Below are 24,213 nucleotides of genomic sequence, written 5' to 3'. Positions count from 1 at the left end.
GACACTGATGTTGTGTTCTAAGTAAAACGTCTCACCCATTACAAAGATTACAAAATGGCAAAACTGACCCATCTGGAGTGGCCTGTCATGTGACTGTTTTAGATGGCATTAAAGGCCTCAGAGACACAAATGGCCACGTGGTGAGTGCATATCTTGTTTGACGTTATTGAATTTCTCATTGCTTTGAGACCAAAAAGCACCCCAAATACAAAGACAGAATAGCAGCCGCCCAGGCTGACAACCTTAGCTGCAGATTTGACCTTTGGGGAAGTGGAGCACAAAGCAGAGAGACAAGGGTCAAAGGATCAAAGGAGACTTTCAGGAGCTGGCCTGTACACATGTGATGTCTGCCTTAATAAAAGAACAGCAGCACTGTCAGGAGCGGTAAAGTCGAGGCGGCACTCGGACCCAGGGTCTTCCCGATGCTGTTGCATTCATTTTCTTCACAACAAGTGATGGCTGATGTTGTGCTCATCTTAAACAAGCCAAACAAGATGGCCGCTGGGTTGGTGATGCCGTCACAAGTTGCTTTAGAAGCACAGCCTCTGACGACTCCAAGGTCCTGAACTGAAAAAATCGAAGACACCAGTATTCAGTATTACTACCTCTGACCTTCATAAGCACACCATAATAACAAAGATGGCTGCAGCTGGCTTGTTTCTTTACCCACATGTCCCGCGCCTACCGTGTCTCCTTCGGTTCATCTCCCTTCTCCTTTTCTCTGTTTGACTGTTCACTTTCTCTTTCTAAAAGAGCTGTGATCTGCTATTGTCGACTTTCACTTTCAACCAACCAGCTTTAAACTTGCCCCCTGACATCACAAATAAAGCACACAATTTTTCATTTTCAAATATAAAGCCTTGGTCATGTTAGTAATTTGAATGATGACACTCACTGGATTTTGCACTTCCTGGTTAATGACATCAGAGACTCGGTTTACTAAGCTGATTGGTTGAAGGTCAATGACTACCCTATGACCCCCTTTCTCAGCTCCCCTCCACTTTAGTCACAGATGCTGAAGCACACGGCACCCCCAGAATTCACCTAATTTCTCAAGATCCCGTTAGGCTTAGATGTCTCTGTTTCTCCGCTTGACCTCTGCCAGTTAGTCACTCACTCCCTCTTCAGCTTTACACTCCATGACCTTTGGTTTTGCTGAATTAGTTCAAGTCTGAATTTTCTCTGAGTTGTCCTAGCAGGGCTCCCCCTAGTGGCAAGGGGCCATTCAAAGCCTCGGACATTTAGAGACACACAGTGAGTAGAAGGTGTCCCTGTCTCCATGTAATGCCACTGTTATGGTGTATGAAATCTGTACATTTTGGTTTAATTTTCCATTATATTTTGGTCAAGATAAAACAACAGATGAACTACAATTAAGACAAATCAAAGCAGGTTTTCTTACACCTCACCTTTAAAACAGCTGTTTCCAACATTGAAAGGAAGACATTCTGGTGGCTTCAATTACTTTATAACCTGGGAAAGGAAGACTGAGTCGACACCTCAGGCTATTGATTACTTTATGGATGGACATCTGGGACAACAATTGGGTTTATGCCCTGGGAAACTGAGGCAATATCAAAGAACTTTATTATCTGGGAAAGAGTTTGAGTAAAATTCGTCAATCACATTGACAGCCAGCCAATCAGGTGCATGTGTTGTGAAACCAAGGCATGACATTTCATAATAAATATGCCTTGGTTTGAAAGAGGAAGAAGAGCAGAAGGAGAAGAAGAAGAAAGTACAGAAGGAGAAGAAGAGGAACGGACGAAGACGGCACTGGTCGTCAGAAAGGCATCATGAACATCGATTGCTAAATCAAACGCCTCCCTGGGACATTCATCCTTGTCATCTGTAACTTTTTCGTAAGCTTTTTCTAAAGACTATATATATATTCAGACTTTCCTATCAGTACCTATTTCTATTATTCTTTGTTCCAGTGGTATTATTATTATTCTTGTAATAAATACCCTGCTGCTTTTAACTTTCTATGCTTTGTCTTAATGTCTAGAGTGACTGAATTAATAAGTTAGATTTCTTTGAGCACCTGGTGACAGCCAGATTTTTTGCCATTATATCTGTGCTGCGAGGTTTATAAGGCTGAGAGTGAGGGCGCCACTCAATAGGAGGGACAGTACGATAAAAAGAAGGTATTCTGGGCTGATAAATGGCCGATAGTCAAGAGTGCGGAGTCTTTGTGTGTTTAAATGTATTCTTGTAGACCAAAAGTAATATTTAGGTCTGAGATATCACTAAAACATCGTATGTTGTTTGTGCCGATAATAAGTAAGTCTCTTGAAGTGCTGAGTGACAGGCTGATGTGTGGTTTAAAGTGTTAAGGGTTAATCAGCGTGTGTGTGTGTCATTCATGGGGCCCTGTTGGTTAGGGTCTGTGTGTGTGTGTTCATTTTAAAGTGCAACAGTAGACCAACCCGATAACGAATTTGACGAGAACATTTACCCTTGAGAAAACAGGTAAAGGGTAAGTAGAGGGAAATACTACGATAATACAGCCACCCATTGTCTTGAACTCACTGTACATCACTTGGCATACTGGCATATTTTCATAAAGTTGGATTTTATTTTTTATTTAAACATATTTGGCTGGCAGCAGCTGCTAATGTAGCTGAGCAGCAGACTCAACCGGGTTTAGCGAGCGGCGCCTTTACTTACGCCCAATGGTGAAGCAACGGTTTTCATGGCCTTTACATGGCAGAATCTCCATGCAGTCATTTTGTATTCCAGTTTTGCACTTGAGGCTGCTCATATTGGCCTGAGTAACTGAAAGAAACAATAAAGATAAGAAAAAAATAAAACATGGACATTAACACTGGGCATGTATGGCATCCCCTAATAGGGGCAGATGGGCATTGAATTCCGGGTGGAAACTGCAGAAACCCAATGCCAGTCTTCTGTGATTGTTCTAAAGAAATAGCAAGTGTAGGAGAAGGAGCTGCGGCGAGCCCTTGGGTTTCACTGAGGCTCCTTAGGAGTGACTGTCAATCGTATATAGTGCCTTTCATACCCATTTACATTCCGCAGTTGTCTGTATTCACTATGGTGCCTTTATGTCTTTCTAGCTCTCTATTATGTGGCATCTTTCAGATTTACTTTTATATTTCACATTACATTAGATTTACATTTTCCTTTCATATCCATCTGTCGTCATGTTGCATATCATCTTTCAAACCTCCGTCTTCTGTTCTTTCACGTCGATGTTTCATGAACTGCCTGTCACATCTGTCTTATAAGGCACATTTCCATATGTTACACTGCAGGCCGCCTTCCATGCCAGTCCACCTGTCTGTCCATATCTAGCATTGGTCCTTTTATATCTTTCTGTTGATCATCTCTTTAATTTAGCATCCTTAAGATCTGCTCCTATATAGCGCCTTTTATGTGTTTATCTGTTATATGGTGTATTATACAGTGCTTCCTCTTCTTCTTCTTCTTCTTCATATATCCAGCTCTCTCCTTTGTAGTGCCTTTAAGGTCTCAATGCATCTTTCTGTTATGTTGTACCTTCCAGATCTCTCCGCTTGACCTATTTTATATAGCGTATTTCTGTCTTCCATGCAGAGCTTCTTCTGCATATCTAGCTTTCATTTTTTTAGTGCCCATCTTTATCTGTCTGTTTCTTTTATAGCACTTTTTGTGCTTATCTATCAGTCTATCTTTTATATAGTGCCTTTCAACTCCTCTCTCAATCATCTATATCACATCACTTGCCCACTCCACTCTTTTCAGTTCCTGGTGCTCCCATAGATCTCCCTTGTTAATCTGGTGGGGTACAAATGGACTTTAAAGACACGTTGCTTCTTAAAGCCTTCAGGACAAGAGGGCAGCAGCATGATGAGTGGTGTCATCACCTGGTGACATGCAGCAGTTTAAAAGCACAAAGACAGTGCAGAAGATAGGGCCAAGCTCACCACCGGGCTCCAGATGCCCTTAATGCCCACTCTGAAGGGCCCCCTACACCCCATGGTGTATTCCTGGCAGCACTCGACAACCTGGGGGACCAAGTTCACAGAGAGCTCTACAGGACACTGCTGGAATTACAGCTACCTGCCCCGCTCAGATATTGTAATCTGTAGATTTGGGACTCGTTTGCCAGCTTTGTTTAGCTTGGCGCCCTTTCTGTTTAGCAACCCACAGGTCAGCACCGTTTATAGCACCCGACGCTGTTCTGCCAGTATTTGACGTGGATACGCTAATAGACTATCAAGACAGAGAGGCTGTGGCTCACTTGTACTTACAATTCAGCTGCTAAAAGGCTGAAAACAAAGCTGCTGGCCGATGTCCAGTGTACACATTTGATAACGATAGCCGAGGACATTATCAAAGAAAAGCAGCAGGATGACAAGTCACCAAGAAGAAGAAGCGAAACTGATGGGGCGTCATTCAAGGTGGCTGTAAACAACACTGGGGAAAATCAGAGAAACCCCGGAATGGTCAAGAAAAGCAGGGAATATAAAGGAAGCTGCACCTTCACAACGGGAGAGTAACCAGCATCGCTAATCCTGTCTGTCTATACACAAGAATTTAAGAGGCCTCCGCAGACACCTAAAGGAGGCCTGGCTTCAAGGGTGGCAGCATCTGACAGTGTGGGGACATCCAGAAAATGGAAAACAGAAGCTCAGACTCATGAATCTCACACGATGCCAGCCTGCCCAACGGCAGTCAGACAAATGAGTCGTCACATCTCAGCATCAGATACCTGGCAGTGTGGCATTTCACTGGGCGATCCTTTGAGCGTCTGCCTGCCTCGTCAACCACCTTGTTGTCACTGTGAGGCCTCCTGCGGCCAGTCATTGGGGTCTCATCTGGACTAAGAGGGTGATGGAGAAACTCAGCAGCAAGAGTTTTGTGTGAGGACCAGTTATGCCCACATGCTGGGGGCACATGGACACCACTTACTCAATTGTAAAGACATCAGCATTGAAGGAAGGGTAAACAATTGAGAAATAAAGGAGACCCCAAAAGCTACCATCATCGATGACATCATTACCTGTGGCAGTGTTACAAAGATCTGAGGAGCAGCACTGGGAGGAGAAAGTCGTGCTGGCAGTCCCATTGAGAAATGATAAGGTGGCATTGCAGATCTGGGGACTGGCACAGTTCTGCACATAGCGACTCTGAGAATGGCCATCTGCAGAAAGAGGGAAAGAAGAAAGCTGCTGTCAGTCTGGCATGTAGCGCCTTTCCTAGTCATCTCTTATATAGAATAAATTTCAAGGCTAGTTTTCTATTATGCAGTGCCTTACAAATGCTGCACTGGTGCTCTTTTGCACACATGACAATGCTGGGCCACCACGATCTCTGTCTGCCCCTCTGTGGTATAGCGCCTTTCCAATCCAGCTGTTATTAGAACATTGGAACATAAAAGAGAGACGAGAACAGGCCATTCAGCCTAACAAAGCTCGCCAGTCCTGTCCACTCAACTCCTCCATAATAACATCAAGTGAGTATTGGGGGTCCCTAAAGTCCCCCTGGCTACTCGGCCACTTATTCCAGGGGTTTCTGTGGCTCTCTTTCTAATGGCCCCTTAACAAGTTTCCAGCTGTGTCCCTGTGTTCTTGTTGAACTCATTTTAAAGCCCCTTCATCATTTTAAACCCTCAGTGTCTCCTCTCAATCTCCTCTTGATTTTATAGTGCCTTTCCCAGGAAGTATTGCAGGCAAGTCAAATTTCACTGGACTCTGCAAGTGACACTAGTAGCCATCTGCTATATAGTGCCTTTCTAGCGCTCTGTTCTGCAATGCGTTTATGTCTATAATATGGCGTCTTTCCTGTCTAGTATATCGTGCCCTCCACATCCATTATATTGTGCTTTTCGCATCTGCTACATGATTCCATTATTTATTTCTATGAATTTGTGTTTTTCATTTCTGTTTTTCCTGTCCATGAACTATCTAGTCCCTTTCAATACCTCTTAATCAGTTGTAGCGCATGTTCTCATCGCCATTCTCCTATGTCATCAAACACCTGAACTTGCACGTGTGGGGCAGTAAAAGCCACAAGGAGAACATTCAGACTTGCAATGGTGTGACTGGGCTGGGAAGTTGTGATGCTCAGCCCTAACCACTGAGCCACCTTGTCATCTCAGGCCACTGGGCCTCATTCGACTTACTCTGGACAGTCTGCGCTTCGGTGATTCCACAGGTCATCAATGGCGAGATGCAATTCTGAGAGCACAAGTCGGGTCCGTTACAGGAGAAACAGCTGATAAAAGGAACTGGGAATGAAAAAGAAGAAAACGGAGACTTCATTAGAGACAGGATGAGCAGCAGGAAGATCCTTTGGTGCCTCCTGCACTCACTGGACTGACGGCTCTTTATGAGAGACAAAGCCAATACTGCCATTGTGGCTGTGGACCTCATCAGTCAGCACCTCAGCCTCAGCATAGGGTGCTCAATAAGACGAGTCAGTGAGGGGCGCTACATGACAGGGAACTGAACTGAATTTCCGAGATCAGACTGTGCAGGACTGCATGTGCTCCAGTGACATGTGCCATCGTGACATCTCAGATAACAACACCAACAGTCGGTTCCACTTGTCACACGAGCCACGTGAGCACCATGAGGTGTGACTTGTCCATGTCACATTATTCACTCTTCTGGGCTGAAAATGACAAAGTGAACCTCAGGCTTATAAAGTGTGGGGAATAATCTGTGAGGCCAGCAGAAAAGCAGAGCCCAGGAGGCAGAAGCTCAAAACGGAGAGAGTAGAACTGGAGCCAAAAACAGAGGCTGAGTGAACCAAAAGGAGGCCAAACACCAAAACCTTCTCAAAGTGCCTTTCAGCGTCCGCTAACTTGAAGGAAGGAGCCGAAGGGTGAAATGGATCAAAACACAGTGGTCTGTCATTTTAGGTGAGACAGGTTTGAATGACGTCACATGATCAGCAATGGGCACAGCTGGCGCCATTCAGAGATTTGACCTAAAATAGCAGCAGACTTCCAAAAAAGAACCACGAAAGGTGTTACCAAAATCACAGTGAAATCATTCAAGAGGTGTGAAGACAAACTTCACATACACAAAGGGTGCAAACATGAGTGTAAGATGGTCCAAACGTTCTGTCACAGGTAACACCATAAAGTAAAGACGATGTCCACAAAGGGGGACTTTGATAATCCCACCTCAGACCTGCTGGACACACTCGTGGTGCTGAGCTCACATTTCAGAAATCGATTACTTTGCATATCACAGTAGTAGCCGGGCAGGGGGACATCATCATGCCAGGCATGCCCACGCGTTCTGGCTCAGGATTTGGACTCATCTGTGCCACACCCTGCACATTTCTCTAGACTTTCTGCGGCTACACACCAAGGAGGTTACTCGTCTCCAGTGCGTACCACAAGTGTTTCAAAAAGATGTTCATCCTGCAGGATGTGGCGCTTCCAGGGTTTCTCTAGCAGCCAGTGGGACACACTGAGACCATACAATGAGTTATGCTCAGGGTCTCCATTGACCAATAAGGCCACTCGGTAACTTTAGCTGGGTGACTGATGAGGACAGAGGGCTGGATAAACCGTGACGACTCAGGGCAGTGCTGGACATCCACAAAATCCAAACCTGATGCATCGTCAGAGTGCGCTAACGTGAAGAGACCTGGCGAAGACACCAAGGCGATGCACAACACACAACACACATAACCCTCTCTGATGCAGGCTTGAACTCTCGACTAGACCCCCCGCTAGACCCCTTCACCCTCTCGACTCGAGGCTGCTTGTAGTTGTAGGCCAAGCCTCAGAATGACCTCAAGTTAGAGCTCCATCTAGTGCACCCGTGCACCCGCAGAGTCCTGCTAACCTGCAGGAAGTGTGTGGGCCTCCTGCCTTTCCTCTGAAGTGACAGCTGTGCCTTAGAGGGTCTTACCCCCCAAGCATAACCCTCAACATATGACGTCCCCTGCATCTCATATTTCCTGAAGACCAGATCTCCATTCACGTAAATCACAACTCACTCTCCCATTCAGCCAGCTTTCAGTGTCCAGGTCTGTCTATCAGATGTAGGAAGGATACCTGGTGAGGTGGACAGTGGACACAGCCCTCAAAATGGAGCCTTGGTCCTTGGAGCAACAAAGAACCATTGTGCTGTGTCACTCCACAGCAGGCTAAACAAAGAAGAATGAATGAGCACACTTAGAGGACACAGAAGGGTCATTGTTGGCCTACCAGGGCTGTTGCACATGGATCCTTCACAGCAGGTGGCCACCTGAACCGCTGCCAGTCCAAGATAGCTTCCGAGGCTTTGCACGTTGTCACAAGCGCTCTTCGAAGCACATCCACTGAATGTTAGGTTCTGAACTACAAGAGAAGCAACAATCGTCACATGGGGTGGCATTGAGTGTGTGTGATCCAGTGACACCATATTCGGCCACTTTTGACATCTCTGACCTGCAAGGTGCAGCCAACTGTCATCTCAAACTGAATTTGCTCTCCTGCGGCTTGTATGGCCTCACTCATCCTGGCCCTTCTTCACCCAGCTCTCCTTTAGGATGTCCCCCTGTCTCGTGAGGTGTGCTGCTGTGGCTTCTTCTAACCCATCTCAATCCTAGCATGTGGCCTGCTGTGTGCTCCTCACATCTGTCCATCTCAGTGTTATGTCACCATGTGGAGCATCAGAAGCTGACTGGTGACCATTGCACCCATCGCTGATCTAAGCTACCATCTGTGTCTGTGTTCTTTGAAGAATGTTGCCCAGTGTCCTGTAACTTGGACTTACCTTTGATGTTGACACAGCGGTCCTCGATGCCAAGACACCGTACATTTTGGAATTCACTGTAGCACTCCAGGCCATTTTCAGGAGTTGCATTTACTGCAGTTAATAAAAATACAAATCAGAGATTGGGGTGGCAGGACGGAGCACTAAGAGACCACTCGAAATTCATCTCTCTCAGGGTCACTTCCAGGTCAGATCTTGGAAGTGACATTGGAAACATCACAACCCCAAAAGTGCAGCGCTGAGGTCTTTCTGTTCCATATAATTGGGAAGCCCTTAACATGCAATGGCGCAACAAACCCTAATGCCCACTAAACCTTACAGGGTATGAGAGCAGAGGGCATCATTCCAAAATTCTCATAATGTTAAAGAGGGAAATGAAGGCGAGCTAAAGAGCCATCTTGTCGAAGATCTTCAGCAATGCCACACCGTTAGCTCTGCTGCAACCTAAGGGATTCTGAAAATGAGCAACTTGAGTAGCTTGGCTGCCGACTCCATTATGCATTAAGAGTCAATCAGGTGCTGCTGGTGGAGGATTGTAATCCTCTACAAACACAGGGGACAGCGCAATCTTAATGACCAAGTCACGTACCTTGAACTGCATTTCCATTGCATAAAGGTGAGCTGCAGCACTGGGAAGTGAAGACGCCCCGCTGTATTCCAACATTTATGGACGCTGTCAGATTGCAGAAGGCTCTGTTCAGACACGCATGGGAATACTTGGTTTGGGTGGACTGTGCTGTAAAAGAGAACACCATGTGGGACACAGACTGACCTTTGGTCATTCAGGATGACTTCTGCTCCAATTCTGGGCAACAAACCAACTCCTCACACACGGTGAGTACACCTCACCAGACTCACCTGTTGCCTCCTGGACTGCCACAGCTCCACACTCCATTGACACGTCTGAGCAGTTTGTTGGCACATCAGTACAGGAGGTCCATGAATCCACGGAGGTGCACAAGTAGCATGTGATGGACGATGCTGGACCTGGTCAGGGGCAACTGCAGACATTAGTCAACATATGGGAGTGAGTTCAAGACTTCTGAAGTGACCCAATGTTTAGTGCATTTACTGCCAAGAATCATGGGTAAGGACTGGCACACACCCCATCTGTTCCAAGCAATAATCAATAATAATTCTTCACATTTATCTAGCGCTTTTCTTACTACTCAATGCACACTCCATACAGGGAGGACCCGAGAAGCCAATCCACAATTTCCTTACTGCAAGCAGCAGTGCTGCCACTGTGCCACAAGTACCCCCTGTCCTCCTGGCGTGGACGGCTGCTGTTGCTGAATTCTCACAACGAATGTGGCCAATGCCTCAAGGACAGACGTCCATCATTTACTTACCGGTAGTTATTAATAATGGACAAAATGTGTGATTAATGACCTAAAACAGAAGATGGCTTCCCACCCCAACACCTGCCTCACTGCACAACAAAACTTTCAAAAGCTGAGTTGTAAAATGGCACTGCAAGGATGACAGAGAGAAGTCCGACACAGCATGAGATCAAGTGACCATTGAATGTCCCATCACGGCTGGAAGAGCAAAGGTGCTGACGGGCACAGACATCAGTGCTTAGACAAGTGGAGGGCATTATGGGAAGGCTGTCAGGATGGGTGGTGCCCCTGGGCCACAGCAGGTTTCTTGTCACTTACTCTTTGTGTCTGTCCAGAGATTCACTCCATAACTAACCAGAAGAACATAAAGTGGTGTCCTCCATCATCACGAGAACATTACATAATGAAGAGCACAGGCCATTTAGTCCATCAATCCTAATCAAGTTGAGATTGCCACTCTCCACAACACTATTTGGTCACCCATTCCATGTGTCTTTGGTTCTCTTTCACCACTCGTGTCAAATTCCCCTTTAACAAGTTTCCTTCTGTGTCCGCGTGTTCTTGTTGAGGAATTCATTTCAAAATAGAAGTCTTGGTCCAATGGACTAATTCCCTTTCTAATTTTTCCATCACATCACTTCATAATCTCCATCACCTTTTTTTGTCTTCCCTCCTCGCTTGCTCTTCTTGGTCTTGAATGAGCCAAGCTGCTCTCCTCTGGACTTCCTCAAGTGCTGTGATATCATTTTAAGGTGCGTTTGTATATAATGTGTCCAGTGCCTACTGCGAAAGCCCCTGACTCTCTATCTGTCCACATGAACCCATGGGCCAATTATTTTGAGATGTGGCACATTAGCTCTTTGAGGAAATTTGAGAAGGTCAGATACCTCAAATAGATCATGCTGTACGAAGTTTTACATTTCAAAATTGGCGATCCACCTTAAAACAGAGAAACATTCTGTGCGACTTCAGCTAGAAACTGGCGTACCCTCTGAATCTGACCTTGAGCACGGTTGCTTGAACTTGTAGAATTTGCATATTTTCCACTTTTACTCATCTGACAGCCACTCAGATGCCCAAAGGAAGTCAGTCAGATGCCAGTCAGAGCGGGCACCCGTGCTAACAGCTCACGCAGTATCGCCCTCTCCTGGTGCTTTAGATAAGTTAAATAATCGACTGGAAAGAAGTGGATGGGGAATGCAGTTCTACAAGTGTATATAAGAGTGAACTGACTGAACAATATCATCTGCAGATTAGTACTGTAAAGGAGCGACGTCCTCTACCTGCAGATAAATGGCATCTGAACTCATTAACAACACGGCAATGCCCCCTTTTGAATGAATTCCTGCATTTTAACTGATATTAATGGCTAAGTGGGGAGCTCATTTCAGTTGCTTTTCTCGTTTCACGATGTGATATTCATGCTAATCTGATGCTAGTATTGGTCATTTGCTATTAATAGTCATTTTTCAATTGCTAATTACTGAATGCTACTTTACTGGGCGCACTTTCAAAAATGTTCTGTTTAAAAAAGCTGAAGATCAGTCAGGCACAGACCCTCCAGCACTGGCACACATCAGTCGAGGCCATCGTCACATCACTTGAAGTGCAGCCAGCTGTGTATGAAAGTCATTGAGCCGCCACAATCCTCTTTGTTAGGGTGAGTCCATTGTAAGGTGCTGATAAAAAGCTCAGATTTAATGCCATTACTACAGAAAGTGGCTCATTGGCTCATTTAATAAATCAAAATGTAATAACAGATTCATGGATGAAGAAGATAAGAATTGTGCAATGCTCCAACCTTCATATCCGTTAGCTGAGTGCACCTGAATGTTACGCCATGCCAAGCTCGTCTAAGTTTTTGTTGTGTGGATGTTTTGTCTCCATTTGTAGAGAGATAAGTTCAGTCTGATTAGTGACACAAAGATGGTGAAATGATGGGCCAAACTACATGACCAAAAGGTCAGAAGGAACAAATAATGGAGCCAAAAAATCTAAACGGCAGCCTTTGTTGAGAAAAATGAATCAAAAGAAATCTTCACCTTGCAATATCTACACAAAGAAACACATGCGCTACATCTTCAGTAACCTCGAACAACCGGGAGGTGTGCGGCGCTGCCCTTTATACTGTTACATTGGTGACGTCACACACCATGCACTTCTGGACGATTTACCACAACAACGCTGGCAGTGATAGAAAAAGGCACACAAGATTTTAGTTCCTATTGTAAATCAAAACTGAAATTCTAAACTAATGTCAAAAATAAATTCAGAGCCCCTAACCGCCCTTTAAAACATCTAAAGCACTAAGCCAACAAGGCTCTCCAAGTGAAAAGAACTGAAGACGTAATTCATTTTTAAAACTGGAACACAAAACTGGTCAGTGTACCTCAGATGTGGCCTCGCCAGTGTGCTATACAGTGCCATGTGTATCGTGTGCCATACAAAATCAGACAAAGTGGATTTGAATAAAAAGAAGGACTGAGTTCTCCTACCGGCTTGTGGGCTGTTGCACATGGATCCTTGACAGCAGCTGACACTGCTTGGCGCTGTTGCTTTCAGGTAAGTTGCAATGGCTGTAAAGCTGTCACAAGCGTTTATGGAAGCACATCCATTTAGCACCCCGACATCAGCTACAAGAAATGTGAGAAATAAGAAAGAAGAGCTCAGCCATCTGGTGACATCCAGTCTGTGATCAGCTGGCCCCTAAGCCCGGAGACCCCATCATCCAACGTGAGACACTGCAGGAAGTCTTTTTTGCAGCCAAACCATCACCACCATACTTTGATACTTGTGCCCATCTCTCGATCATTTGGGATGCTGAGGCCTACGTTCTACCCGCTGCATTTGCTTGATGTGAACTTTTCTGAAAAGTTCTGTCTTTGCCCACCTACTGTCTCTCCATCTCTTCTGTGTCCCCTCTGTGCCCACCTATCAAGTGCCTCTTTCTGTCTCATGTCTCTTTACTTACTGTTGGCAGTGAAGCAGTGGTCTTCCATGCCTTTGCACTGTAAAGGAGGCTCACTGATGCCACTGTAGCAGAGAAGGCCATTGACAACCGTCGCATTTGCTGCAATTGAAAAAGAGGGAATGGAGTTGGCACAAGTTTCATGATTTAGTAGGTCAGAAAAAGTGAAAAAGGCTAAGTCAAGTGGCATGGTGCTGTTGTGACTCTTTTCCTGGCTCAAGTCCAGGACTGAGGCAACAAGCAGAAGAATCAGGCATGTGTGACAATCTGCGCCAGGTACAAAAAAGGAACCTTGGTAGGCATATCCAGTCATTGAATGTGACAAAGTGGCAGCATATAGAATGGTGGTCAGCAGGAAATGTAACCTTATCAGAAAGGCTATTTTGGGAACCAAGTACTGTCGTTAGGGAATAAGTCACCTGGTGGACAGCCTGTGCCTACACTGAAAAAAGTATAACATTGATGTTGTTCATTCAGCGTAAATTGTTTCTTTCAAGCAACTTAAGATTAGTTATTTAGTGTTGTAGCTTGAAATATTTGGTTTCAGGTTTCAATCAAAGTAAAAAATTTTGTTTGTACCAAAATAAGTTATGGTGGAGGGAATAAACGTAGAAATCCTATTTGAGTTAACCTCATATTTTAGGTTGTTTGTGTGCTGTGTGCGAGGGCCGTTTGTATTTTCTTCCAGTCGAACTTTCCAGTGTGCTGGCTTTCCAGCTGCCTAAAAAGAAGAAGACTTTCCCGAGTGGAGTGGACGTGGCCATACAGGTCTGGTCATTTTCAGCAGCAGATGTTTATAATGGAGGATTTCTGGTAAGTAACCCTGTTTCTCAACTGTTAATTTTAAGAACTTGTGATAAAACATTCTTTCAAGAAAGCTGTAGAAGCATTTAATAATTTTTTGTTGTATATTTAAGATTTACACTGCAAAATGCTTGTGTATTTGCACTAGATTTTTAAATGAATGTAAAAAGTACAGCATTGGAATGTGTTATGTTCATAATATTTCTAATAGCATAAAAACAGGTTACAGTCAATAAACCATTTTAAATTGTAACAACTTAAAAAATAGATTTACTTCAATATAAAACAAGTGAATTACACAAATCACTCTAAATGATTTGCCTCAACTTAAAAATTGTGGGTTCAATAAGATAAAAAGAATTATATTGGTTCAGATTGAAAATATTAAGTGTGAACCATTACCTTAATTATTTTAAGTTGAAAGGAGGTTATACTTTTTTCAGTGTAGGACAATACTTCTGACTCCCCTGATAATGGGTGTACAACCATCAAAGACCACACTTAAGAACTGCAGGACAACTGTACCCTCCTAAGGCGAATAAATCAATAACAAATGTTGGTCCTAATATGGCTGTGCCCACGGCTGGATGCAGAACACACCTGGACAAGCAAACTCTGACAGTGGGGTCACCGACAGGCAGCCGCATTTTCTCAAAGGCCATGCCCACTGACCACTCTCTGCCCTTCAGCTGCCATTACTCAGTAACTGCGTCACTAAAACTCTGACTGTGCAGAGCACCTTTCTGAAGCAAACTGCTCCCGACTACACCGTGCATGGAGTCACGGTACTGAACTGGCGACCTTCTGCTTTCGAGTCTGGAGCCTTACCCAGCAGGCCACCCTGTACGGTTTTGTAGCTGGATGGGCCTTCACTTTGCCCCATTAGTACCTTCAAATGCAAATGTCCTGTTGTTGCACAGATCCGAACTGCAGCATTGTGAGATGAAAGTGGCGCCCAGGTGTCCATCATTTGAGTCAAGTTGTAGATTACACAAGGAAGAGTCCAAGCAGGAAGATCTGTAAGTGGATGTAGAGAAAGGACCTGAAAAAGAATAAGATGGACTTGAGCAGAGAACAGCCACGTCTGGAGTCAAGATGTCTGCTCGTTATTACTCAAAGTAGATTTGGGGGACAAAGAAAACCAAGATTCCTGCTTCTTTGCAAAGTAGCCTGCCAATAGCCTTGTGGGCCGTGACGTATCAGATGAAGATGGCTGAACCTCGCTACTGCTACTGCTAGACGGTCTGTCCTCCACATCAGGCCTCCCTAAAATGCCACTCCAGGGGGCGCATTCTTATTAGCTGCCATGCCACTGGTGTGAATCTCTTTAGCCATACGTGTGGTAGATCATATTTAATTTTAATGGAATTACAGTAATTGTGTTGTTTGGCTAGTAATATCCATGTGGCACCATTTTGCAATTGCTGCATAGCTTTGCACATGTTGTTGTGGGCAGTGATGTCCTCTTCAATGATGCTATACATCACAAATCACTGCTGCTAATTAAGATGGCATCACGCTAATGTGGGTGCTCAGGTTTTTGGACCTTTTGAGAAGGTTATTAGCCATATAGGGAAAGGACATTAAGGCAAGCAGGATTTCTGGCCAATGAATCTTTCGACTGTGAGTTTTGATGTTCAAGCTTCCTGACTTCCTGGTTCCGACTTTGACCTTTTTTTTGTGCCTTCATTATCTGGTTCACCCTAAAAAGATGTTATTTTTATCATGAAATCCCAACAATCACCCTGTCACTTATTAGATGGACTACTTACAGACTCCTGTCTGCGAGGTCGAAAGTCAAATTGGCTGCACACACTGCAAAAAGGCTTTTCAAATAAAACAAAATCGGGGACACTTGCTGTAGCACGCCACCATCTTAAATACCATCACAATGATGATACCACGTAATGAAAGTTCACACATTAACAATTCGGATACGAGACAATCAACAAATCCCAGAAATGTCCACAACTGTTTTTAACTGTATAGAAGCTTCAGAAAGACGCCATGTCTTGTAGCTTTCAGAAATTCATTTAGCTCACCTCTTTGGAAAGACTGCTGTGTCTCAATGGCTTCTTTTACGCATCTGTTGAAGCCAAAAGTGGGGGCATCAACTTCTTCACATGTGTGTGGTTTCACCTTCATTTAACAATCTGAATAAAATGTTTTAAGTACAAATAAGAAAGCAAAATGTTCTGGGCCATAGTCCATCTGGTCCTTGAAGCCATGCCACCCACCTTGCTTTCTGTTCATTGCCCAGCATTCCTCATCATGGGGTCAAGGTGTCTTATTAAGGGACAAGTTCTGCTGGAAGTGTCTCCAAAAACAGCAGATGGGCACCAGGACTAACGGTCACTGAAATGCACCCTGAATGGCACCTGAGCCACATGGCCAGATTTGGAGCAGCCAATCAAATGCAGCGCTGTGTGCTAAGCGCTGTGTTCAGCTGCACCTCATCATACAAGATGTCACAAGTCCTGGCATTAAATCATCATGGCAACTCCAAGACGACACACCCAACTACTACAACCATAAAATATCCTCTTGTCCACTTTCTGGGGTTCATTTCTTCCCATTCAGAGTTTCAGTGAATTCAGGTTAGTTAGTGTAACTGGTTAATTAGCATGGCAGTGGGTCCACACTGATGAGGCCTGGCATCGCACGAATATGGGGAGTAGCAAGCATCATACCCTAGGACACAGACTTACTTGGGTGGTAAAAAACATCTCTGGCTTGTCATACGTCATGTGACTTAGCTCTTCAAATGGTCTCCTAAAGGATATTTAGGGTGGCAGAGCACAGCAGTGACTGCTGGAACCCACAGTTCAGGTACCAGATGGTTGGCTTCCCATACTGGCTCTGGTGACATCCCATAAACCAAACATAACTGGCACTATGGCTGGCACGTATTCCATATGACTTTGACCTCTTGTCTCATTCCTTCCTATTTCTGTGTTGTACCCATTGCCACCTAACATGACCAGAACAGACTGGTTGGTTTTAAAACATGTATGAGAGGCCAATAATTGCAGAGCTTTCCCTGCTCTTCTTACCAAGAGTAATTTGGGCAGCCAGGATTCCACACTTCATCGATGGATCTGAGCAGACCAAAGGGTTGACAGAACACGGCTCAGATGTGGGACACGTGAAGCACATCAAGGGGGAGGCTGAGCCTGGCAATGAAAAAGCAGACACACAAGACTCACAATTGAGACAGAAAACTGCAGCAGTGCAGCCCACGACAAGGACTGGCTCGACTACTGGACTCGGTGTGTAGTCCTGCTCCCTATTTACCACTTTGATGGGTGCCATTTTAACTAACTGAATAAAGAAATGGTCTCTGCAAGACTCTCCAGTAGTTTATTGAATTATTATTTAACATCTCTAATCAGCGTCACTCTGCAAATGGTCTACAGGAGTTAAAATGGACGTGCTGTCAAAAGGCAGCAAGACCCACAGGAGCGATTATTGGAACAGGGGTAAATGTCTGGGTACAAGTCTCCTGCTAGTGACTAATGGCGAAATCTGCTGCTGGAGAAGGCTCGGCTCACAGGGGCTTCTTTGTAAAAACCGGACCCTCAAGTCTGTGCCCTGCAAATGCTCAGGGCACAATAAAAATACAAGCAAAGCAGCATCTTGTTGGCGAGTTTGGCTTTTACAGTCAAGCCAGTTATGTCAACTTACTGTATTTTAGTTCTCCATTTTAGTGTGCAGTCAGGACTTGGATGCTGTGCCGTCCCTTCTGTGGTTACAGCAGTTGGCATCTCCTGTGTCGCTTTTTATTTCCTTTTAACTGGGTTTGTGGCCCACTATTTAGCATGAATGCTTACTCTAGAGTTCATTTTCTCAGAGCATAGCTGTTGATTCTCTCAGTCTATGAGCGACACTCAGCGGGTGGCAGCACACTGATCAGCGATGCCAGATTCGGAGAGCGATCTGCTTTTCCAGAATGCTTCTCTTCTGGTTTACTTTCAGCACTGGCAGTTGACGTATTCTCTACAGAAGCGTATAAGGGCCACAGGATTAAAAAAATAAGGACACAGTGAAGAAAAAAAGGTCTACTTCAGGATAAAAGCCAAAATTTCAATTTTAATCTCGTTGTTTATTTTGTCATTAAAGTAGAACTCCGTAAACATCATCTTAAAATCGATGATTAATGTTACTCCAGCTTCTCAAACTCGATCGTAACTAAAGCAGCATGTTACATGCCTCGTATTCTGAGTGTTCCCAACTCGCTGTGGGCTTCTTAAATGGGCTTCCTCTTGTGCCCGCGGGTGGCGAGTGCCACACAGAATACATTCGCTCTGTGATGCTGAGATTTATGCTTGATGTCATTTACGTGATGAAGTGATAAATTGTTAACTTTGTTTAAATAATGTATACTGTTATTAATGAAACATGAGGGGCAGAGTGGTGTAGTAGTAGCGCTGCTGCCTAACAGTAAGGGGGTCACGTCCCCTGCCTGGAGTTTGCATGTTTTCCTGGTGGGTTTCCTTCCAAAGACATGCAGGTTAAGGGATTTGGTGATGCTAAATTGACGCGAGTGTATTTGTGTGCAAGCATTGGGTGCAAGGCAGGAACAGTCAAGGGGCGAGGTGCCAGCTCACCAAACTCCAGGCATCGGACCCCCTTAGCGCGTGGCAGCAGTGTTAATTATAAACAGTGCAAATGACTTAAATGAAGTTAACAATTCATCTGTAAAATGTAACGCTTTAATGCAGTTCGTCATGTAAATGGCGGCTGCCTTTCTGTCTGTTTAAGAAGCCTGAAGTGACTAACGGATGGGTTGGGGAGCACCTGGAATAACACGCCACTTTAGTTACGACGTTCTGCTTTAATGACAACATAAACTAGGAAATTAAAGTGGAAATTTCAAGATTAATCACTAAATAGACCTTATTTTTTGTTTTTTTGTTCCCCGTGCACACAACTCACAGACTTTTCAGCCACAGACCATTTCATCAGCGTAACCACAGGCTTGTCATTGGTTGGATGGCATTGACATGGGCACATCTGCTATTTGCCGCTTGAATCACCTTCGTGGGGTGTTGGATTGATACAGAAATGTCACACTCAGTGAAGCGTCTACTTCACCCCACCTGCTGTACATATGAACCAAATCCACTCACGGATATCTCCAGATATATAATAATTATACTGTATGCTGTACGTCAGGCCCTGTGACACAATGAGGCGGTGTGGTGCCAAGATCATTACTGGACTGTCAAAACCCATAAGACAAGAAACAAAAAGCAAACCCAAAAACAGAGCCAAAGGTTGTAACCAAAGTATAAACGAAGTACACATTATGGACAGCAAAGAACCATGGTGCCAAGTGAAAATGCAAATAAGAGCACCCTGGGATGAAAACCATAAGTGGGAAACCCAAGGAATCCAAGAACAAAGGCAAAACCGAGAGCCAAAGTACAGGAGATTAATGCAGCAGACATGTCATGGACCACTGGCTCCTAAACAGCTGCGTGACTTCCACTCTCCTCGTTTGCCAGAAAGCGTCACATTTATACCGTAAGAACATAAGAAATTTGACAAATGAGAGGAGGCCACTCCATCCCTCAAGCTAATAGCTCATCTGTCCCAACATCTCACCCAGAGCCTTCCTAAAGCTTTTCAGGGTTTCTGCAGCACCTCCATAAGTCAGTAGTTTGATTTTCACTCTGCTAAAGAAGAAAGACTTTTGAACATTTCTGTGCCCATCTGTGTCTCCGATTTACATTTGTATTTATTATCTTTATTCGTTTTTATGCCTATTTAGTTTTACACGTAACGATTCTGTGAATGCTTTAACTGCTCACATTCACTATTATTATTATTATGATTATTTCTGCTCATGGCCTTTCTACATGACGTGCCTCTCAGAGATAACCTGGAAAGAAACTTTGAGAGGCTGACAGGCTTGTGCTCCTGGGCTCCACAAATGGACCTGAAGAGATGTTTCTGGGTTGAGCGCCCTGACTGAGAACGGCTGGCGCCTGATGAGCCGAACTGAAGGACGAGGCTGCCCTGCTTCTTGTCCGATCCGTCCATTACACAGCTACATATGTCATAACTCGCATCTCAGTCTCTGTTACAGAGTGCCTTTCACATCCCTCCATCTGTTAAAATCTATTTATGAAACACTTATCACATCATACCCATTATATAGTGCCTTTCACTCCTTTAATTGTCCCTGCTCATTCCACGTTTGCTGGCCCCCAGTGCTCCCAGTTTCCCCTACCTGTCATGACACACAGGACTTTAATCAGCAGGCTCCACTTCATCTTCATGGTGGCACTCGCCTCTGCCCAATGACAGCTGAGCTCTCCTGCTTTGACTGCCTGATTGGCGAAGCCTGCCGTGTCAGGTGACCACATTTCTATCTATGGAGCTCCTCATTTGTACTTTCCCGATGTGGAAGCACAAGTTCTGCTGGCCTAAAATGAAAGTGTTTCACATTAGAGCCAACGTCACACAGCTGCTGATCAGCAGGGGGTGAGGCCTTCACTGAGTGCCAAGGCTGGATTTTTTTTAAAGTACAGGTTCACATAAACACTTATTTTCTGAAGATGCCATCCACTGCAACACCGATAATGAAGCCGAGTGGTGGTCTTGTATGGACGTCTACTGAACTGGTGCAGACAACGGTGTGATGAACAAGAAGAGCAGTGCCGCCCAAAATGAGAACAAATGCATCGTTCAGAGAAGGAGAGGCCAAGGGCAGCACAGATCTGCTCTGGTCTTGCATTTCAGCAAAATGTCACCCAACATGTAAACATATTCATGTGACAGGCACCTCAAAGGTACAGCCGGCCAAAACAAAGATCAACACTCCAAGGATTTCCAGAACGTGGAACTCCAGAGATTTACTGTCTGGAAACAAAGAAGACCAACATCACAGTGACAGCTCTCACCATGACACTCACCTCACCTGACAGCAGCAGGTGGGCACGCGGGTCAACCTAACACTCAACGTGTCGCCACTCGCTGGCATCATGACAATGGATTTTAACATTTTATACAAGGGATAGTTGTGAAAAGGCACTACATACATTGGATCAATGTGAACGACAGATGAATATGAAAGACATTAAAAAGACTTCATTGACCCCGAGGAGACACTGTAGTATTACAGCAGACAACATCAAATAATGCACATAATAATTCATTTCCTGGCAGCGGCTAACTCCTCAAGGGCATTGGACCTGGGAGACGCAGTGAGAACTGAGCAATTTATCTGCTTGATGGATCAGCTTTAAATGAGATTGGAAACATTAACAAAAGAGCATTGATGGAGGACACACCGTGTAAGTACTGAGAGTTGCCTCAAGGCAAAATCTAAACCCGCAGTGAGAGTGAGGCCGGAGGGCCTGTGCTGTCTGCCAGAGAGAAAGACATGAGGGCAGGTAGTCAGGCCGGGGTGGAGGAGAAGGAGTGGCAACCATCAAGGATAACAAGAGGTGGTGCCGAAGAAGCACAAAACTCAGCAGCAGGGGCTAAGTTGGCGAGCAACAAGACAGTGAGACCCTTGGGCCCAGTGTTTCTCTTTACTGGACTGGCAGTGCCCCTCCTGCCCTGGGAATATGATTGGTTTTGTACAGTCTCTCACTCCTAAATGAAGTATAAAGTATATAAAGTATATAGATAAAGTATCTATCTATCTATCTATCTATCTATCTATCTATCTATCTATCTATCTATCTATCTATCTATCTATCTATCTATCTATCTATCTATCTATCTATCTCCTGGTGTCTGGCAGAGGCCAAGAAGGCATTGGTATTTTCTGGGTGCGGAGCTGCAGCTTGGCTTGGCTTGAAGTAAATCCCAGTTTGCATTTGTTACCCATGTCTTGGGCCTTGTGCCCTGTGTTCTGCTACAGCTCTGCTTTTAAAGTGAGGCTTCAAAGTGGTCCATCTGTACACACGTCTTCTTATGTGTTAAATCCAGTTCAGAGTCACTGGTGGCTGAAGCCTATCCCAGCAGCATCAGGAGCCAGGCTGGAGCCACTTGTGGATGCGGTGCCAGTCCAAGGTAAAGATGGCTTGTGATCTGCATGTTTGATCTCCTCGACACTGTCACAGCCATTTTTGCCTTGTCAGCATCCACATTAAAAGATGGAATGATGTATTCAGTTTGTCCTCCTTCATGGCCTCAGATGGCTGAGCCAAATCACTGCACTGCCTTTATAAAAACCGAGCTTCAGAGATGCCATCATTACCGTCAGTTGGACACTGAGGGAGCAGTGTCACCAGGAAAGCAGCAGGAACGCAGCACGCAGCCTGTCACAGAGCCCATGGCATGATGCCAACGAGACTGTCACGCTTCCATGTTTCCAGAAGAATGTGACCTGATGAAATGTCACAATTCTGGCTCTTTGTCATTTCTCAGAATTTCAGAAATTTCAGAAATTTCCATTTACAGAATCATTAGGTAGGAATTTAACACCAGGAGCAACTTAGCGTAATTCAGTGTACTTTAATAAACCTACAGAGATCTCTTCATGTGATGAAGGTTCAAGAACAAGTACAACATTCGGCAGCACAAGAAGCCACCTGTCACAAAGCACCATTGTCATTATTTATTGTCAGGGTGGTGGAATTGAAAAAGTGAAACATTAAGGGGATCTGTGAGTGTCTTTAGTTTTACAAACCCACCTACTGTGCTTCAGGGTGAAATGGCCACACCATTGCAGCAGTAAGCGACATTCTCCCTTCTGCTGGGATGGATTCCAGTCCCTCTGGCCCCCTCATTTGGATCAAGTGGATCTAAGAATATAACATTGTGATGCAAGGTGGCGCAGTGGTTAGCACTGCCATCTCCTAACTCTGGTAGACTGGGTTCAAATCCTGGCCCCACTGCTGTCTGTCACCCATATCCAGGATGTTGTCACCATAGGCTCCAGTCCCCTGTGGCCCTGAGTTGACATAAGTGGGCTTAGCAGATGGCTGATAGATGAGGGGACATGTAGTGTACTTCACTTTGAGTCTTACTCATGGCACAAAGCTCTCTGCTCCACGCCACACTGAGTCAGGGATTGAGCTTCACATCCATACTTCACTCTCATTGGCCCAAAAAGGAAAATGAACACTTGTCAAAGGTAAAATGCTTAAATCAAATAGGCCACAAGCTAAATTGAAACTGGACATCTGCCACCTTGACATGACATGTCTCCTCTTAGTGAATTCATAGGCAGGACTGGCAGGACAGGCACCGCTGAACCCATGATGAAATAAAAGAGTCGAAAAGTTAGAGGGCTGACTACTATTGGGGGGCATTAAGGCAAAGTTGTGCAGTGGGGATATTGGGAGTCGTCAGGTAGCGTGCCACCCTGTTATGTATATGTAAAAATTTAATACTAAATATAAGTTCTATTTAATGTTTCAAATAATTGCATTGAATGTGTTATGTGCCTGCACCCTGGTATTAAGGTGCACGTTATAACCGGAACTTGTTTATATACATAAAATGGTGGAAGTTTGGTAATTGCCGTATTTGTGTCTTTCTTTATTAACTTACTATTATACTGTTGGTTTAAGTGTAAAAACACAACACACCCAGACTGTTGAGTAACTTTCCATTCTTACTTAATGGGCACAGACAGTCAAGCCTGCAAATGAAGAGCTCTACTTAGAGGACAAAATGGAAGGATTGCCTTTTGAGAAACAAAGTCTGCACTTACTCAGGCCAGAATAAGGAGATCAGAAGGTTACATGGGGCTTTGGGGCAGACAGGACCTTCACTACTGAGGTAGGGTGCTGTCACATGAGTCCACAGCAAAGCCAAAGCCTGGAGAGCTCATCAAATACAACATGGAGAAGTGAAAGGAGACACTGCTAGTCTGAAATGCAAGGACAAGTGGGGCAACCTCAGCGGACCTCTGGGTTAACACAAGAAGGGTCATTTCTTTTTTGTATTTCATTGTATTTAAAATGATGCACTTGGACACTTCATCAGTGATGGCACAATGGACAGCCCTGAGGTGTGTCATGTCTATCAGCACCAGAAGCCCTCGGCCACCATGTGACCAAAAATGGCCCCTTCTGATTCACAGCCTTCTCGAGGCAATCCCTGCATTTATTTTCCTGCTGTCCTTTCTTCTGTGTCCTCTGATGATGCGTAGGAGACTGAAGACTTTGCACAGTGACTGATTTAAAGTGCCAATCTCCTCCTGTCAGCTCCAGCACAGTGGGTTTTATTTTTTAAGTATTTTATTTACACAGGAATAGTTAAAAGTAACACTACAAAAAAATAACAGTTCTACTGGCCTGGCTCAGCTGACTACTGATGGCTTTCCTGTTCTGCAGTTCATTAAATGAGACAAAGGAAATCCCCGAGACTGATAACACAACAGGGGGGTATTGGTGTGGGGAGGAAACAT

General features: G+C 44.7%; 1 protein-coding gene across 2 annotated transcripts; it reads right to left on the bottom strand.

Moving 5' to 3' along the window:
- On the bottom strand, positions 1 to 20,252 carry LOC114667686 (keratin-associated protein 10-4-like). 2 transcript variants are annotated; one of them, XM_028823082.2, is made up of 13 exons: positions 20,074 to 20,252; positions 16,892 to 17,011; positions 14,728 to 14,880; positions 13,038 to 13,136; positions 12,562 to 12,699; positions 9,582 to 9,710; positions 9,313 to 9,459; positions 8,724 to 8,816; positions 8,174 to 8,305; positions 6,128 to 6,232; positions 5,006 to 5,146; positions 2,671 to 2,778; positions 1 to 567 (listed from the first exon to the last, which is right to left on the bottom strand). In XM_028823082.2, exons 1-13 carry the CDS (start codon positions 20,207 to 20,209, stop codon positions 353 to 355), a joined length of 1,716 nt encoding a protein of 571 aa, XP_028678915.2. In that variant the 5' UTR covers positions 20,210 to 20,252; the 3' UTR covers positions 1 to 352. The 2 variants fall into 2 exon arrangements, with proteins under 2 accessions (XP_028678915.2, XP_051776370.1); XM_051920410.1 differs by lacking the exon at positions 14,728 to 14,880.
- Positions 20,253 to 24,213: the final 3,961 nt, after the last annotated feature.

The sequence above is a fragment of the Erpetoichthys calabaricus genome, chromosome 17 (genome assembly GCF_900747795.2).
Source record: "Erpetoichthys calabaricus chromosome 17, fErpCal1.3, whole genome shotgun sequence".
Classification (NCBI taxonomy): domain Eukaryota; kingdom Metazoa; phylum Chordata; class Cladistia; order Polypteriformes; family Polypteridae; genus Erpetoichthys; species Erpetoichthys calabaricus.
The sequence above is the reverse complement of the archived record's forward strand: the minus strand, read 5'-3'. Positions and strand labels throughout refer to the sequence as shown.

Excerpts from the sequence above, each read along its gene's own strand:
- LOC114667686 (XM_028823082.2), bottom strand. The coding sequence starts at position 20,209 with ATGTGGTCACCTGACACGGCAGGCTTCGCCAATCAGGCAGTCAAAGCA. Across the intron at positions 9,460-9,581 it reads GGCAGTCCAGGAGGCAACAG|CACAGTCCACCCAAACCAAG; the intron begins GTGAGTCTGGTG and ends TCTCTTTTACAG. Across the intron at positions 5,147-6,127 it reads CGAAGCGCAGACTGTCCAGA|ATGGCCATTCTCAGAGTCGC; the intron begins GTAAGTCGAATG and ends CTCTTTCTGCAG.